General features: G+C 38.5%; 2 protein-coding genes and 1 long non-coding RNA gene across 3 annotated transcripts; 2 read left to right on the forward strand and 1 right to left on the reverse strand.

Moving 5' to 3' along the window:
* The first annotated feature begins 106 nt into the window (after window positions 1–106).
* Window positions 107–870, forward strand: LOC133736670 (uncharacterized). The gene is made up of 3 exons (XR_009859658.1): window positions 107–369; window positions 472–645; window positions 745–870. It is a non-coding gene; the product is annotated as an uncharacterized LOC133736670 (long non-coding RNA).
* A 1,412-nt stretch (window positions 871–2,282) lies between these two features.
* LOC133737551 (zinc finger BED domain-containing protein RICESLEEPER 1-like) lies at window positions 2,283–4,780 on the reverse strand. The gene is made up of 2 exons (XM_062165078.1): window positions 2,500–4,780; window positions 2,283–2,416 (listed from the first exon to the last, which is right to left on the reverse strand). The coding sequence occupies exons 1-2, from the start codon at window positions 4,778–4,780 to the stop codon at window positions 2,283–2,285; spliced, it is 2,415 nt and encodes an 804-aa protein (XP_062021062.1).
* An 8,140-nt stretch (window positions 4,781–12,920) lies between these two features.
* On the forward strand, window positions 12,921–16,073 carry LOC133737042 (DNA-directed RNA polymerases II and V subunit 6B-like). The gene is made up of 7 exons (XM_062164676.1): window positions 12,921–13,049; window positions 13,989–14,095; window positions 14,284–14,317; window positions 14,417–14,586; window positions 14,671–14,722; window positions 15,588–15,655; window positions 15,819–16,073. Exons 2-7 carry the CDS (start codon window positions 14,061–14,063, stop codon window positions 15,886–15,888), a joined length of 429 nt encoding a protein of 142 aa, XP_062020660.1. The 5' UTR covers window positions 12,921–13,049; window positions 13,989–14,060; the 3' UTR covers window positions 15,889–16,073.
* The last annotated feature ends 262 nt before the right edge of the window (window positions 16,074–16,335 follow it).

Here is a 16,335-nt window from a genome sequence, read left to right on the forward strand (position 1 = left end):
ATCACTTGTTTCAATAAATATGCTTAAGTTTACCAGAATGGCTGCATAGTATAACCTTATATTTATTTTCTTGTTCTAGAAAGTTGTCATGGATAATGTTGAAAAGAAGAGGAAAAAGAAAGTCGACATAGATGAACAAGACTCAGAGGTTCAATTTAGCTTGGCAGCAATGGCACCTACATTACCAGAATCATTGAAGATGTAATGTATGTAGGGTGAGTCTGCATTTAGAGATGGGCATACCATCAACTTCATCATGGAACCTGAAGTATTTGGATATTCTCGAAAGACTTTTATTTTGGGATCAGATGTTAGGCGACTTGCAAGCATGAGAGAAGTCTCTGGAAATTGCATTGCTGTGTACCAGAGGTAGAAAATATTCTATTTTTTTCATCACATATGATTTCTCCCTAATGTCTCGATAAGAACTAGAGATGCTTAAAGTAAAAGTCTTGGTGTAAATGCTTGTAGGTACCTATATGAGCAGTTCACTGCTTATAAAATGGTGGACATGGTTGCATTTGTTGACCCTTCACGAATTGGTGGAAAATGAAGTGGGAATGGAACTGTGAGGGCCCAACACATAAGAGATAGGCTTCTAACTGCCAAACCAGGCCAAATGTTCATGTTGCCATATAACTCGGGGTAATTATGTCCATGACGGTTTCTGTTTTTTGTAAATTCTTTGCAATTAACTGTAGCCCTGTTTTTCTTTCAAGATATATGAAATTTTGTATGCTGTAGTGATCATTGGATGTTGACAATTGCTGATCCTGACCGAGGTACTGCATATTTTATGGATCCTTTGAAAAAACGCTTACCCACTGAAGATTGGATGTCTATTATGGAAACGTAAGTCGCTGTTACTAATCCTACATATTGAGATCATGAAATATGTTTAAACAGTTATGTTGCCTCCTTTTGTTTCCCTTAAGTCTTCATTTTTCTTGTTCTGGTGTAGTGCATTTGTTATAGGCCTGGGATCGGTTCTAGTTTTGCCATTTTTTGCCGGAACCGGAACCGGAACCCAAGTCTCTTTTCCGGTTCAGTGTGCCCGTTATTTTTGCAGGAACCGTTAAGGAACCGGAACCGTTGTTTCGGTTCGGTTACGGGTTGGAACCGGTTCTTAGCCAGAAAGAAAACAAATGACTTTTTTCAGTTTCCCAGCCACATTTCATTGCAGTTCATAACTTCACAAATCATTAAACTTCAATGCAGAACACAACCTAGACAATGAAATGAAACAATCAGTAGTACAATACATTGAAAATATAAAATCAAATGAATCAAAAGTTCAAAACCACTTCAACAGTTGGATCAAATGAATCAAAAGTTCAAATGTTCAACCTCTTCAAAGAACTTCAAGTCTTTGATGCAATTTTCAACAGTTGGAAGTCTTTAATTACAGCTCAATGAGTTCATGAACATCTAACTTCTTCAACTGTGTAGTAGCAGCAATACACAAGCTCACAAATGCCATGAAAATGCCAGAATGAAGTGATGAATTGAATAAAGAGTTCCAACTGCATTCTTTCTGCCACAATGCAGTCTTGCACAATTCGCAAATGGAACTTGAATCACAATGTAGTGTTGCACAAATCAAATCATAAATGAGCAGTTGAGCACAATAGAAAGTTAGAAACTAGAAAGTTCATAGGAAAAAAATAAAGGGTAGCTGGTCCTTGACTTGCAGCCTTGATTCTTCCAACTGCATTATGCAAAACCACCATGATAGTATCATTATTATGTCATTATCAATACACAGCAACATCTCAAAACTCTTTGGACAGTAAGATGCCAAAAGACAGCAAAACACAGCAAGACATTATCAGTATTCTTCCATAACACAAGCAATATTCATAATGCAATATTGAAGTGCAAAGCTGCATGCTTAAATCAGTTTAAGTGCAAAACTGCAAACTGCAAAGTGCAAAGCTGGAAGCCACCAAACAATCTCAAAAATGAATCTAAACACTCCTAAAGTGCAAAGCTGCATAGGTACACATAACAAACAGAAAAAAGAAAAATACACACAGCAAGCTGCACACTTGAATGAGTTGAATCAGTTTAATCATTATACTATAATGCAAACCGCAAAGCTAAAAATTAAATGCAAACAACAAAGCCACCATCTTCTCTGCAAATAGCCAAACACAAACCACAAAATCAACTTAAAATGAAGCTAAGCTGCATAGGTACACCATACACACAACAAAACCAATCAAAAAAAAAAAAGAACTTAGCAAGCTGCACTGCTGCAGTAGGGAGTAGGCTATATCACCTCAAGCAGACACTTGGATGGCTTTTGCCGCATCTGTGCTTGTGGATGCCCTGCTGACTTTCCTTGCCTTTGTAGATGCAGTAGCCTCCCTATCCTTCTTCTTCTTCTTCCTCTCTCTTTCTTCTTTATCTTGTTCTACAAAACAAATCAGTTAGAACAGGTTATGAGACATAAAATCAAAGTGTGATACCAAGCTAAACATAAGGTTAAAAAGAGACCTTGTTCAACCTCTTCAAACCATTCCATTTCCTCCGGAGTAGGAACATAAGCCAAGTTGGTAATGGCATCTGATTTTAGCCAATTTTGAAGGGAAATCAAAGCCTCAACTGATCTTGGGGTTAAAGAACTCCTGTGAGGATCTATAACCCTCTTTCCAGTGCTGAAAGTGGATTCACTAGCCATGGTTGACACTTGAATGGCAAGAACATCTTTAGCTAGGGCTTGCAGATTGGGATACTTAGGGCCATTTAGCTTCCACCATGTCAACATCTTGAATTCAGTGCCTTTAGCGGGCTTTTCTATAGGGTCTAGAAGGTATCTTTCAACCTCATTATTCACAACAACGACATCACCATCTTCAAGCTCTTTCTCCCAATCCCTAAGCATATCTGCCATCTTGCCACTCACACTGCTACTGCCACCAACTTGAGTCATGTCAGATGATGACTTGGTCTTTTGTGAATTTGCAGCACCATTAGAAGAGGCATACAGATCAGTTAGAGTCACCACCAAGTCTTTCAACTCACTACTCTTCTGCTTCACTACGGAATCTTCCATGTTCAACATCCATTTGCATGTCCTTTCAACATTCCTTAGCTTATACCTAGGATCCAAAACCAAGGCAACCAACAAAAGCTGGTTAATGTCCTCAAGCTTTCTGAAGTATTTTGTATACTTAGCCCTCATCTTCTGTGCCATCTGAAAAAGGACTTTTTGTGTCTCACTTGCATCACCATCTGTAGGCTGCGTAAACAAGTCTTCAATTTCAGCATGTATCGCAACAATATCATGGAAAGCATGAGGTGAGGTAGGGTGTTTTGTGGCACTAACTCTTAAAGTAACCTCGTAAAACACCTTTAAAAACTTTGTGAACACCACTGCCTTTCCCCAATCATGCTTATTAGGTGGTCCGACTCTCTTACGAGATGCCCTGCTCCTAAATTGAGACAAAGGCACACTGAAATCATCCGGTTCATCACCATCCTCCTCAACCGGCTCTTCTTCTTCATCAAAGTAACTCGTGTACTTCACATCCTCATCATCTTGCAGCCTATCAAATGCCTTCCTAAGCCTTAAAGCTGTATCCAACATAATGTAGGTGGAATTCCACCTTGTTGGAACATCCAACACACAAATCTTCTTCGATTCAACATCCTCCTTTTGACAACAAGCCTTGAATGCATCCAACCTTGATGAGCTACTTCGGACATATCTAACTGCATTTCGGATACTACCAACAGATTTGTCCAATAAATGTAATGCAGACCTCACAATAAGGTTGATGATGTGTGCTAGACACCTAACATGCAGAAATTTACCATCCAAAATAATTCTCTTTTCCCAACTGTTCATTTTTCTCCTAATATAGTCTATTGCATGCTTATTTGCAGAAGCATTATCCACAGAAATAGTTAACACCCTGTCAATAGACCAAGCCCTCAAACACGACTCCAAAATCTTTCCTATTGTAATTCCCTGATGATTTGGGATCACACAGAAATTGATAACTCTTTCGTGCAATTTCCACCCATTATCTATGAAATGGGCAGTTAAAACCATATAGTTAATGTTCTGAACTGATGTCCAAGTATCGGTTGTCAAACACACACAATGAGAGCTCAATTCCTTTTTCAGCTCTTCCTTCTTCGTCTCATACATTTTCAGAAAATTTTTCACTATCACTTTCCTACATGGAACTTTCCATTTTGGAATAGCCACCTTACAGAAGTACCTAAACCCGGGTCTTTCTATGGCACTAAATGGCATTTCATCCATGACTATCATAACAGTAGCAGCTTTAATGCAACCTTCCTCAGTCCACTGCCTAGCAGTTATAGTATCATCTAAATCATCACCTACAATCTGAGTTTGACCCCCTGCCAACTGATTTCTACCCGGATATTTCTTGCATATAATTTCGATGTGTTTTATAAGAGAACTAGTTCCATTACTAGTTGAATTACATGCAAGGTCAGTTGGACAATACTTACACTGTGCTCTTGTGGTGTGCCCAACTTGCTGCTCAACTCCATCAACAATCCCCATAAGCGGGTGCTCCTCCTTGGTGAAATGCTCCCAAACCCAGCTTCGAGGAGGTTTCTGTTGTTTTTGTGCCGGTGCCCGCTTTCTCTTTGCAGCCCCCTTCTTCAATTTGCCGGGATCGTGAGTCTCAACTTCTTCATCTCCTTGTGTAGCTGCAACAGGTACAATCTCATTCCCGGACCGAGAATGACTACTTGAATTCAAAGGAATGGACGAAATTGAAGGATTAGAAGCCATGGGAATCGCCGATTGGGGATGAACTGGGGGTTTATGAGTGTATGAGTTTCTGGCTTTTCAAATGGAAGAATTTGGCTTTTCGAATGAATTGGGCATCTCAATCTTCAATGAAGTGATGAACGAACGTCGAACTGAAGAAGAGCTCTTGGACTGTTGGCAATCCGTTGAATACCTGTTGTAAAAATGAAAAGTGGAAATCAAAAGATGAAATTGGAGCTAGATGGAGCTACTTCGAAAGTCAAAACTGGTTCAATTCCATAAACTCATAGAGTCTTGAGACAAACATGAAAATATAAATCAAACTCTGAACCAAAAAAAAATAATAAGAAGAAGATAAATCTCAGCCCTAAACATTTGAGAAAAATTAGAGGTGAAAATTAGAAAATCTTACCTGGAGAGTTATGCTCGTGTCCTGGGCTTTGCTTTGTGTTGCTGCGAGATGTGGAAATTGAATCCTCTAGTAATCTGTTTGAGGCTGTTGGTTGTGGCTCGGTTGCGTTGCAGAGAGGAGGAAGATTTAAGATTATGAGAAGAAAGATTGATGAGAAAAAAATGAAGAAAGATTACACAATGGAGGTGGTGGTCGTCGGAGGTCGGGATGGAGAACTGAAGTGACGAATCGCTGTGAGCCGATAAATCGAAGATATAAGAGCTGAAGTGAGAGAACTGAAGAACTGAAGAACGGCTAGGTCAGTTTGGTCGAGAACTCAAGAATGAGTAGGAGGTCAGGGTTTTTTTACTTTTTTTTATCTTTGGGTTACCTAAACTGGGCTAGTGGGCTTCCAAAATACGCGTCCATATATGCTGAAGCCCAGTACCTCGGTTTCTCCCGGTTCCTAGCGGTTAGGGAATTCCAGAACTGGAACCGAACCAGAAGATGGTAATCGGTTCGGGTTTTTACAAAAACACCTCTTCCAGAACTTGAAACCGAATCGAACCGGGGATTTCGGTGCGGTCCGGGCCGGTTCCCGGTTTGAAAATCCCAGGCCTAATTTGTTATGTTTAATGCTGAAAGGAAGAAGAAGGGCCGGAGTTCAGTCATTTGGAAAAATTTGGCGGTGCGTTTCACCTAAGTATTTAGTTGTCTTGATAAAACTGTATTTTGTCCATTGTTTTGACTTTTTACTCATCATTTGTTTTTAGGGCATTCCTCCTCAACCGAGCAACAAGGAGTGTGGGTACTTTGTGATGCGATACATGCGGGATATCATTGAGGATAAAGATTTGTCGTTGTTTGCTACCAAGGTACAAACCTAGCTATAAATTTTGTCAGTTTACTTGGTTTCTATTCCCTTTGTTATTTCCATGCCTCATTCAACAAATTGATTAAGTACTAATCACTTTGATTTATGCTTGACTTTAGTGGGAGAGGAGAGGCAGCAGCCAATATACCCAAGAAGATATTGATCAGTTGCGAAATGAGTGGACGAAGTTTGTGGTGAAGACGTATGTGTAGGAGCCATGAAGTAGTTTGCTAATGAAGGAAAGCATCTTTTTTGTGCTTCTCTGCTGGTACATTATTCATGCACCATATATGTGGCATGTTTAATTGAACAATATATGTAATTGTATCAGCTTTTGATGTCCCAAGTAGATGGGCATGCATATGAATGCTTTTCTTCTATTAATGGTTGCTTGGATGATGGGGAAATGCGCATATGAATGCTTTTCTTCTATTAATGGTTGCTTGGATGATGGGGAAATGCTCCCTTTTAACATTTAAGGTATATGAATGGGTTGGATTACTAATTTAATGGTTTGCAATGTGTTTTCTTTCCAATTAATCATTGTTCATTAGGTAAAATGGAGCTATATATGCACAAAATATAGCAAATGAAATTGATCATACAACAGGTTTATAGTAGTGGCAATCCAACGTTGTCTGAATACATAAAAATTGGCCATTCAGTCAATGCATTCTTTACATATCACACAATGGTTTTTAAAAAAAAAAATGTCTTCTCATTTTACAATCACACAACGATAAAAACTGAACTAATGTTGTCCAAAACCAATTCACACAACAAACAGACAATAAAACTGAAGTGTGATAGTATATCAGACGACGATGACATTAAAGAACACGTTGTCTGACTAGACTTCCCAACAATCACACAATGGTTAATGTCATCGTCGTCTGACTAGACTTCCCAACAATCACACAATGGTTTTAAAAAAAAATGTCTTCTCATTTTACAATCACACAACAAACAGACAATAAAACTGAAGTGTGATAGTATATCAGACGACGATGACATTAAAGAACACGTTATCTCACTAGGCTTTCCAACAACAGTTTGAAAACAAGTTATGTTGTATGAATGATGCATCTGCCATGCTGTGCAGCAGCTCTGCCTAGCATCTGCCGAGAGAAGACACAACGGTGATAACGAAAATCTGTCGACTGATTGCATATCATACAACGGTGTTGCACCGTTGTGCAAATTTTAAACACACAACGCTCCGATACACAACGGTGAGCGTCCAAATCAGACAACGAATTTTACCCGTCGTCTGTTTCATTTTTTGGTGTAGTGAAAAGTATATATATACATGTAAACGTAAAATAAGGGGGGATATTTGGATTTTAACGTAAACAAAATTAAAAGGGAAAATTACTGGTCACACCCTATACTTTTCTCTTAGAAACAGTTCAGTCCCTCGTTTTTTTAAATTAAACAGTTTAGTTCTTATTCTCTTTAATTTTCACACAATAGGTCCAAAATGACTATTTTACCCCTTACTTCCTTTTTTTTTTTATAATTTTTCTCTCTTTTTTTATTATGTTTTCTACTTCTCTCTCTCTCTCTTCCCCTGCCGAGTCGACTGAGCGAGTCACCACCATCTTCGTCGCCACAAAGACGCTGAGTTCACCACCGTCTTCGCCGGAAGAGGACTAGATGGCTGTTGACAAGGCGGTTGAGGATGGAGATCTTGTACCCGGAGTTGGTGGCGGAGCTAGGCTTCAGGGACTAGACGGCAACGTCCATCCACGGCGGCCTCGCCGTTCCTTCACTCACATTCAAGCAAGACCAAAACTGACCCGCCAGAGGAGTCACTCAACCCTTACAGCCACCGCAACGTCGTCTGGGTTCTTGGGTTTCGATTTCAATGGCGGCTCTAAGGGATATCCGCTGCCGCGACCATCGGTGTCGTCGCCGCAAGGAGTGGGAAATGATCAGGGGATTGGGTTGGGATCTGCGTCCGGCTCGGTCTCCAAGCTCACAATTTCGGCAGACAATCTGAATCTTCCGGCGCCGTCTTTTTTAGCCGAGAGAGAGAGAGAGAGAGAGAGAGAGGGGTAAAATGGTCATTTTGGATCACATTGTTTGAGATTTGAATGTCTGAGGAGTAATTTGTTAAAATTAGGATAGTAGGGACTGAACTGTCAACGCCCTAAAAGTACAGGGTGTGACCAGTAATTCTCCCAAAATAAAATAAGTATAGAAATCATAAAAACACATATACTAGGGTGGAATGCAAGGAAAAAAGATCAAAATCACAATCATATGCATGAAATCCGGTTACAATTCTTATAGTTGGTTATCTATGTCATGAGAAAGAAGTTGACCATGTGAAATGTTAAAAAGCAAACGATTTCCTATTTTTTACTTTTCTTGAGTAATTAATCTAAGTGAAAGTACCTAAATTAATCTTATTGAACATGCAATCATAGTCTAAAAAGTTAGCAACTCAATAACATATTCAATGCATGAAGAACAAAGAAAGGATGTCAACCAAAGTGCACAACCTAGTATGAAAAAGTTCATCTATTTGCAATCCTCAATTGATCCGACCTTTGTCCAAAGCCTTTACTACTTATGAAATAGGTTCACAAAACTACTAGGTGAATTATTTACCTAAATCTAGCTTCAATTACATGCATATATCCTAAGCGTGCACTCAAATAACATAGACATATAAAAGTTTTCTGTAATCCAAAATCAATGAAGCAATGTCACATAAGCAACATAGAAACCAACTATAAAGAAATCGCAACTTTTATTCAAACATAGAGACGAGCTTTAAACTTTGCCCTTAATGTTATATGTTAACTAGAAATCATTGTTCACGAAATCAAACAAATAAAAACTAAAGAGTTTACAAGGAAAAAGATTGAATTACACCTTGAAGGGATGAATGAAGAGCACTTGGGATGTTGAACACTTGAATCTTGAAAGTAAGGCTTCAATGGCTATGACACAAGGGTGGATGATGGTGGCTAGGGCTTGCTCACGGCTTCTTTTTCTTCTCCTCTTTGCTTGAAGACGCAGAACTTTGAGAACTAGAGAATGGAGAGAGTTTTGGCTTATGAAAAAATGAAAGAATGAATGAGACTTGATGTTAGAATGGTGTATATTTATAAGGGACGGCAAGCCTTAGTCTCCAAGCCTTAAGGATCCTTCTTTTAATTTCTAGGAATTATCTGATTGATCCACACAGCTCCAACCAATCAAATGTATCCATGTAAGCTTTTCTGCGTCAACCAACCAACGAGAAGTCTCTAAAAACTTGGAGAATACATATTTGCCAAAATATAAGGGATTTTTCTGATATTTATCCTCTAATATCGTCCAAATAGGAGTGTAAGCAACAACCAACGTATCTGTACTTGATTCCATCTTTTCTGCATGTTGTAATCTCTTAAAACTCTCCAAGGATGACGCCAAACCCTTCTAGAATCCTCTATGGATCGGACAGCACATGTGTAGTACTATTTGAAATATGATGCATAAGTTCATCCATGGACTTCCTGATATGATTTGGGCCTCAAAACAGAAATTCTCGTCAAAAGTCAGATTCACATGCAGCTTGACCTTCTTGTGCTAAATCAGCCATAACTTCTTCTAGAAAAATGATATTGATAAGCTGTAAAAAGCTCTAGAAACTACAAATTCGAGGCTTTCCAACAATATAAAGATTATCATCTAGTTCTTCCTGAGCTGCTCTCAATGCTCTGTCGAAGTTGACTGACTTGCACAGGTAAATTTCCTGATTTTGCATTTCATGTGTCTTTTCTCCTAGTGCTCTTAGGTTTCCTAGCCCCATCAGGACTTCTTATGTCTTCAGAACTCCTAGTCAAACAAGGACTCTTCACATGAAATGTTCTTGAACATTCTAGGATCTTCTTTTGTTTTCCTAGTTCAACTGGGACTCATTGTGTCATTAGGATTCTTTTTCCTGGCAGGAGTAGGTTTCCTAGTCCAACTGCATTTTTCGCCATTTTTCTTCATTTCTCCGAACATGTTTCCTAGTTGACCCTGGATTCCTACTTTGACTGGGATTCCTACTTGGACTAGGAATACTCCATTTCTTCATTTCAGCTCATTTCTGCATCCCTTGTGCCTTGCCTTTGTCATCTCCAACGTTTCCTTTGCTTCTCATGCTCTTTTAAGCTCATTTCTTCTTCATCTACTCCAATGTACCTAAAAATAGAAACTAAGTTAAAAACTGATTCAGTCAACGAAATAACTAAGCAAAATATGAGAAATTAACCATTAAAACATCACATTAAAAATGCTTCTATCATATGTAAAGTGAAAGATTTATGTAAATTGCAGCTCAACATTGTAAATTGAAACCACAAACTTACTTCATCTTAAGGTCGTGAAAGGAAGACAATGATAAAACTGGAAATAACTAAACTTTGTTGACTGAAAAATATAAGCCAAAAAACACAATATGTGCAAGAACATAATCAAGAGGGGGCCCGGCGTAAGTGTTGTATTCTATTATTACAGACTTGAGAACAAGTAACATTTCTTAAAGGCTCTAAAGGCAGCAGCGTCTAAGATTAAGAATACTCAATGTGAGACAAGTGAGAAGCTTTGTTCATCATTATTGAAAAAGTGGAATTTTCTCCGAAGACAACTTAATAAACAGATTATTGGCTTGTGTTCCAAAATAAGTGACTGAGCTTGTTTCCTTATTGGTCGGTAGTACGAATGTCAGGAGGTTATTATTATTTCTTCGGCTTTGGCGCCTAACTTTTTTTTTTTTTGAGATGATTGAAGAAGTAAAGAAAGAGCTCAAACAACGAAAGAGAGAAGGTGAAGGAGCAACATCCGCAAAAGAGCTATGCAAAGAAAGTGTAAGGAGATGCCTATCCGACTCTAACAACCAAGGATGCTTGTGAGCCCAGTGAACCATGATATGTAATTTTATTTTTTGATATAATCACGTATTCTCTAAAAGGAAATTGACAAATTGTAAATTGTTCAAAGGGATCTTGACCAAAAGCACCAAAATTATCCCACTTACCCCAACAACAAATTTTTAATCTCACTTACCCAGTTCAAAGAAAAATGACAACTTTGCCCTCGATTTAATTAAGGAATTATAACCATGCCATTCTCTCTCCTCTCTCTCTCTCTCTCTCCGACCGGCGCAGCTCACTCTCTCTCTCTCTCTCTCTCTCTCTCTCATCCTTCTCAGATTGGGCAAGAAGGGGCAGAGGTCGCCGAACAAGGTGTAGCCGGAGCAGTTGGAGAAGATATCGAGATTGAAACTAGAAGGGAACCGCCGGATGTGTATCAGACTGAGTCGGAGAGATTTGATCTGACTGAATCGGCGAGGTTGGATCTGACTGAATCGGCGAGGAATCGGAGCTCCTCGAGCTTCGTATCTACGATTCCGATATAGAAAACTCGGCTAGTCCGTCGATATTTTGAGATCGGAGAGTTGGCGATCGACCTCGACTGCATCTCCGATTGCGAGCACCGCCGCCACGAGACGAAGACCTCCGAAGCTCTGCCACCACTCCAAGGTCGTCATCAGACCTCCGAAGCTCCTCCGGGTCCGAGCTTTGCTCCAGGTCGGGGCTCTGACGCCGTCGTTCAGGCTGCTTTTTTTTTTTTTCTTTTTTCTTTTTTAATGCCTAGGAGGCCAAAAGGAAGAAGCAAAGAAGATAAATAATATCAATCATTAAATAAAGGGTGAGAAAGAAAGTTGTGTTTTGGGTTCTATAGAATTGGTTCGGGTTTTAGTTGGCAATTGCTTCTTTGTTGAACATTATTTTAATTTTCCATTGTTACTTAGCACAGTTGGTCATTTATTTGTATGATAGTCATTTTACCCATTTTTTTAGGTAAAATGGGGGCAGAAGGCCTAGATTGAAAGAAAAAAAAAGTTTATTGGGGGGCAATAGAGGTCTGTTAAATGTCTATTGGGGGCAATAGACATTTTGAATTGATGTAATCTGCTTGTTTTTTTTCTTTAATCAAAGTTTTATATGTCTAATTTTAGGGAGATTAGTTCTCATTCTAACGACCGAAAGTTCTATTGGGGGGCAATAGACGTCTACTGGGATAAAGGTTTATTGCTCCTCTATTAGGAGGCAATAGACGTCTATTAGGGGACAATGGGGGCAATATATGTCTATTGGGGGCAATTAACCTTTCTGGCGACCTATGAAATCTCCGACGACATCTTTAGGGACTTCCGGTGAGGTTTTCAGAAAAGTCTGGTAGACGTCGGCCAGTGACCGGAATCCGGCAGCAGGTGACGGGGCTCCGGCGAAGTCTCCAATGGTTTCTCCTTATTCCATTTTCTCTCTCTCTCTCTCTCTCTCTCTCTCTCTAAGTAACAAAGGGGTGATGGTAAAATAGTTTCAAAAAAAAAACTTAATGGGATATTAGGGAAGACTTCCTTAGAGTATATTGGGTAAAGAGGAATTAAAAAAACTTAATGAGATAAGTGGGAAAAAAAACCCTAGAAATAGGATAAATGGACAAAAACCTTGTTCAAACCCACAAATTTTCTTTTTTTTTTGGATAATAAAAGTTTAGGTAAGAGGGAGGCTTCCCTACACTACCAGGCCAGGGCAAACCTACGACCTCAACCCAACAGAACTTACGAAACTGACCAGTGTCTCAGCCCAGCCCATTGGTATGGAATTATGCTGGACATTTTCTAGATTGCCCACCAAATGAGAGATTGTTGGTAGCGGGGATCGAACTTGTGTGGGTTTACACCTCAAGTCCGTCCTTGCCAACTGAACCAACTCTTATTGGCTAAACCCACAAATTTTCTTTGAACAACCATAACATATTAACACGTGTCACTTTAATTATTAACCTTTAAAATACTAGAAAGGAAAAGTTAGGACCAATCCAAATACTGTTTTTTTTTTTTTTTTTTTTTTTGAGTCAAAATCCAAATACTTAAAACCCTAACTCTTCTGTTTTTCTCCATTTATTCGCTCTCCCTGGTTCGCGTTCCTTCCTGGCTTTACTCTGCAACCATAAAAATTAGGGCTTCTGATTCCCAGGTAATTTTCCCCAAAATTTCTTCCTTTTCTTCTTCTTCTTCTTCTTCTCTTTCCCATACTTTGTTTCAGATGATCCGTACCCAATTTGAATGCTTGAAAATCCGTTCTTCTGAATATGTTCAACAATACATTCTTGTAGTATTTTAGGGTTTGCTGCGATTGAAATTCGTAGATAACTAAGCAACAAACCTGTGCAAACCAAACATCAAAGCAAAAAATTAGTATCTTGTGTAATTATGCGAAGAAATTTAGTGCCAAGAGCTTTGGCTCAGCTGTAATTGAGATTGGTACCCAAAGGTTTAGCTTCTGAGTCTCCATGTATAGAAACTCAAGTCCTATATCTTTGATTTCGGAAAATTTAAGTTATTTCTCGATTTGAAGGGGATTGATGAATGTGTTTATGTTATACTGCATGTTGGTTTTAGTGTTCTGGTGTCTTGACAATGTTGGGAACTTTCCTCGGATTTGAGGCCAGCTTGAGTTTGTTCTTGTAGGTTTTTTGCATAAACTTTTGTGTTAATGTCGAGAAAAATTTAACATATACTTTCATGTGTGCTAGTATTTTCTAGTTTAATACCATCATCTATGAGCTACAAGAAGACCTAATTTGAGAGCTTTGTTATTGTTTTTGCTCTTTTCTTTCTTATTATTAGTTATGCTTCATTATCTGGTTTGTGGATTCTTGCAATTTAACATATTCCTTTGTGCAATTGCATCTTGTTGTTTTGAAAATTACTCAAATGTTTACTGTAGTTGATATGGAAAACACTTCTACAACTTTTTTTTCCCAATCAGTCATGCTTTTGTAGACCTGTATTGATTTGCGGTATGGTCTCAGACCCTAGAAAATGTCAAAAGATATTGATGCTTTTGGTTGGATGAGGTGATTGTTTGATGTTGAAAGGTTGTGTTCTGATGATCTTGTTTGCTGAACTGTAGGAAGCTGAGTGATATTTTGCAGAGCAGGGTCGTGCTTGGGGATTAGAAAAGAGGCTTTTTAACCAATTAACAATGGCTGATGATGATTACAATGAGATGGATGTTGGGTCTCTCTCTCTCTCTCTCTCTCTCTCTCTCTCTCTCTCTCACACACACACACACACACACACACACACACACACACCCTCCCCCATATGTCTGAGTGCCAAATTTATGCATGGTTAATACAAATGTGTTTCTGGATTTAAAACCAAAGAACCTTCATAAGTGACTCGATGAAAATTTCTTTATACAGATATGAGGATGAGCCCGTGGAGCCAGAGATTGAAGTAAGCTCTCGTTACTCTGTGTATTTTCTTTTCTTAACTTTATAACAAAAGTCAAATAGTGAGGAAAGTTGCTAAGAATAATGGGATATCAATGGTCAGGAAGGTGCAGAGGAGGAGGATGTGGATAACAATGATGATCTTGCTGGAGATGCCATTGAAACTGATGACAAGGAAGAACAAGTACCAGTGGAACGGCCTCGCAAAACATCAAAATTTATGACCAAATATGAACGGGCTAGAATCTTGGGTACCCGTGCTGTACAAATTAGGTATTTTATAAACTTTTATTAGTCTGAAATTATGTTGATTGGTTTTGGCCGACCCTTTACCAAATCTAATTTTTGGATGAGCAGCATGAATGCCCCTGTGATGGTTGAGTTGGAGGGTGAGACTGACCCGCTTGAGGTATAAGATTCTCCTATGCCTATTCTGGATGCCCACAATTATTGTTTATGTGGTTCCCTAATCTGCATTATCCCTTTGTAAATGCATACATCGATTTTTCACCCTGCCAGTACTGAAATTTACTGCTCTTGGTTAAATACCATATTGTCAATTTAATTCTTGCTGCTCCTTTTGGATATGTTATTTTGCTGCTTTACTATCACTAGCACAAACAAGAGATTCTACTTTGGGTTCTCATTTATTGTTTTCTTTATACTCCTCAAATTCAAGTATCATGTAAAAGTGAAGAATGATAAAAACTTATGTTGCAATTATATCAGAAGTCAAATGTTTTAGATTGCTTAAGTTGCATAATGCCATCAAGACCAGAAATGGTGTGTTGTCAGTATGTGCATTATCTTGATAGTGCATGAGAGCATCTACTAATAGTATGGTGTAGACTTAAAACAAACAGTAAATTATTGCAGCAATATACAAACATTTCTGGTTATTTATAGAGAACAAGTTAACATCTTATGTTTTGTTAAGTATTGTCAGTCTCTTTCTATTAAAGGCAGTTTTTAAATTTGAAAAAGAGATCGTATGATGTGCTTTGTCGTTTATATGCTCTTTTTTCTTTCTTCTGCTGGCTTCTGTTTTCTAGCTGAAAGAAATTATTGTTTCTGTATAGGATTCTGTTTCTTTGAGTTGCAAATATGGTATGGCTTATAATCTGATTTGTGAGTCCTGTTAAAGAAAAAAAAAAAAAAAAAAAAGGAGCACCAACCTGTGAGAGCTCCAAGTGCCATTTGTTAGTGCATTATAATGTAAATGCTGTTTCCATATTCTACGCAAGTATAATCTTCTCGAGTTTTGAATTGCATAGATTGCTATGAAGGAGCTTCGTGAGCGGAAGATACCCTTTACCATCCGCCGCTACCTGCCTGATGGAAGGTGAGATTCTGATTTTAGTTTTGCTGCAGTTCAAGTATTGAATTTTGCTTAAGTAGCTGTTTTACAACTTTGAAAAGTATGCAGTGGAGGGTAGTAAATTCTCTGTAACTTGTAATTTCACGAGTTTTTGATAAACAAGTTTATTGGTGTGTATAATTTTCAGTTATGAAGATTGGGGAGTTGATGAACTGATTGTGGAAGATTCCTGGAAGAGGCAGGTGGGAGGTAACTGATCAGATTAATACAAGCAAGGAAAATGTTTTGTGCTCTAAATCTTGTTCGGAGGATCTTGCTTATGTCATTTTGTGTTTTGGCACTGGCCCTATGAACTACATGTCAAAACACTATTATGTCAAGTATGTTTGAAACGTTGGTGTATGCTACTTTTATGTCAAATATGTACTAGGTTGGCAGTTGAGTAGTGGTTATTATTTAATCCATATGCATGTACACAAAATGCAAACCAATTGCTTTGGCTCAGGGCACAAGCCTTCATAGATCTTGAGCATTGACCAAGTAAACAAATATACTGTGTAGCAAATAAGGTTCCCATTCAAGGGCATAAAAAACACTAATGTTTATATGTAATGGGTTCCCTCTGAATGTGTTTCACTGAACGACAATGTGCAAGGGTGGTTTCTGGGTTTGGTATTTGAGTCCAATTCTGCAATTCTGAAGAT

This window comes from Rosa rugosa, chromosome 3 (assembly GCF_958449725.1).
Source record: "Rosa rugosa chromosome 3, drRosRugo1.1, whole genome shotgun sequence".
Taxonomy (NCBI): domain Eukaryota; kingdom Viridiplantae; phylum Streptophyta; class Magnoliopsida; order Rosales; family Rosaceae; genus Rosa; species Rosa rugosa.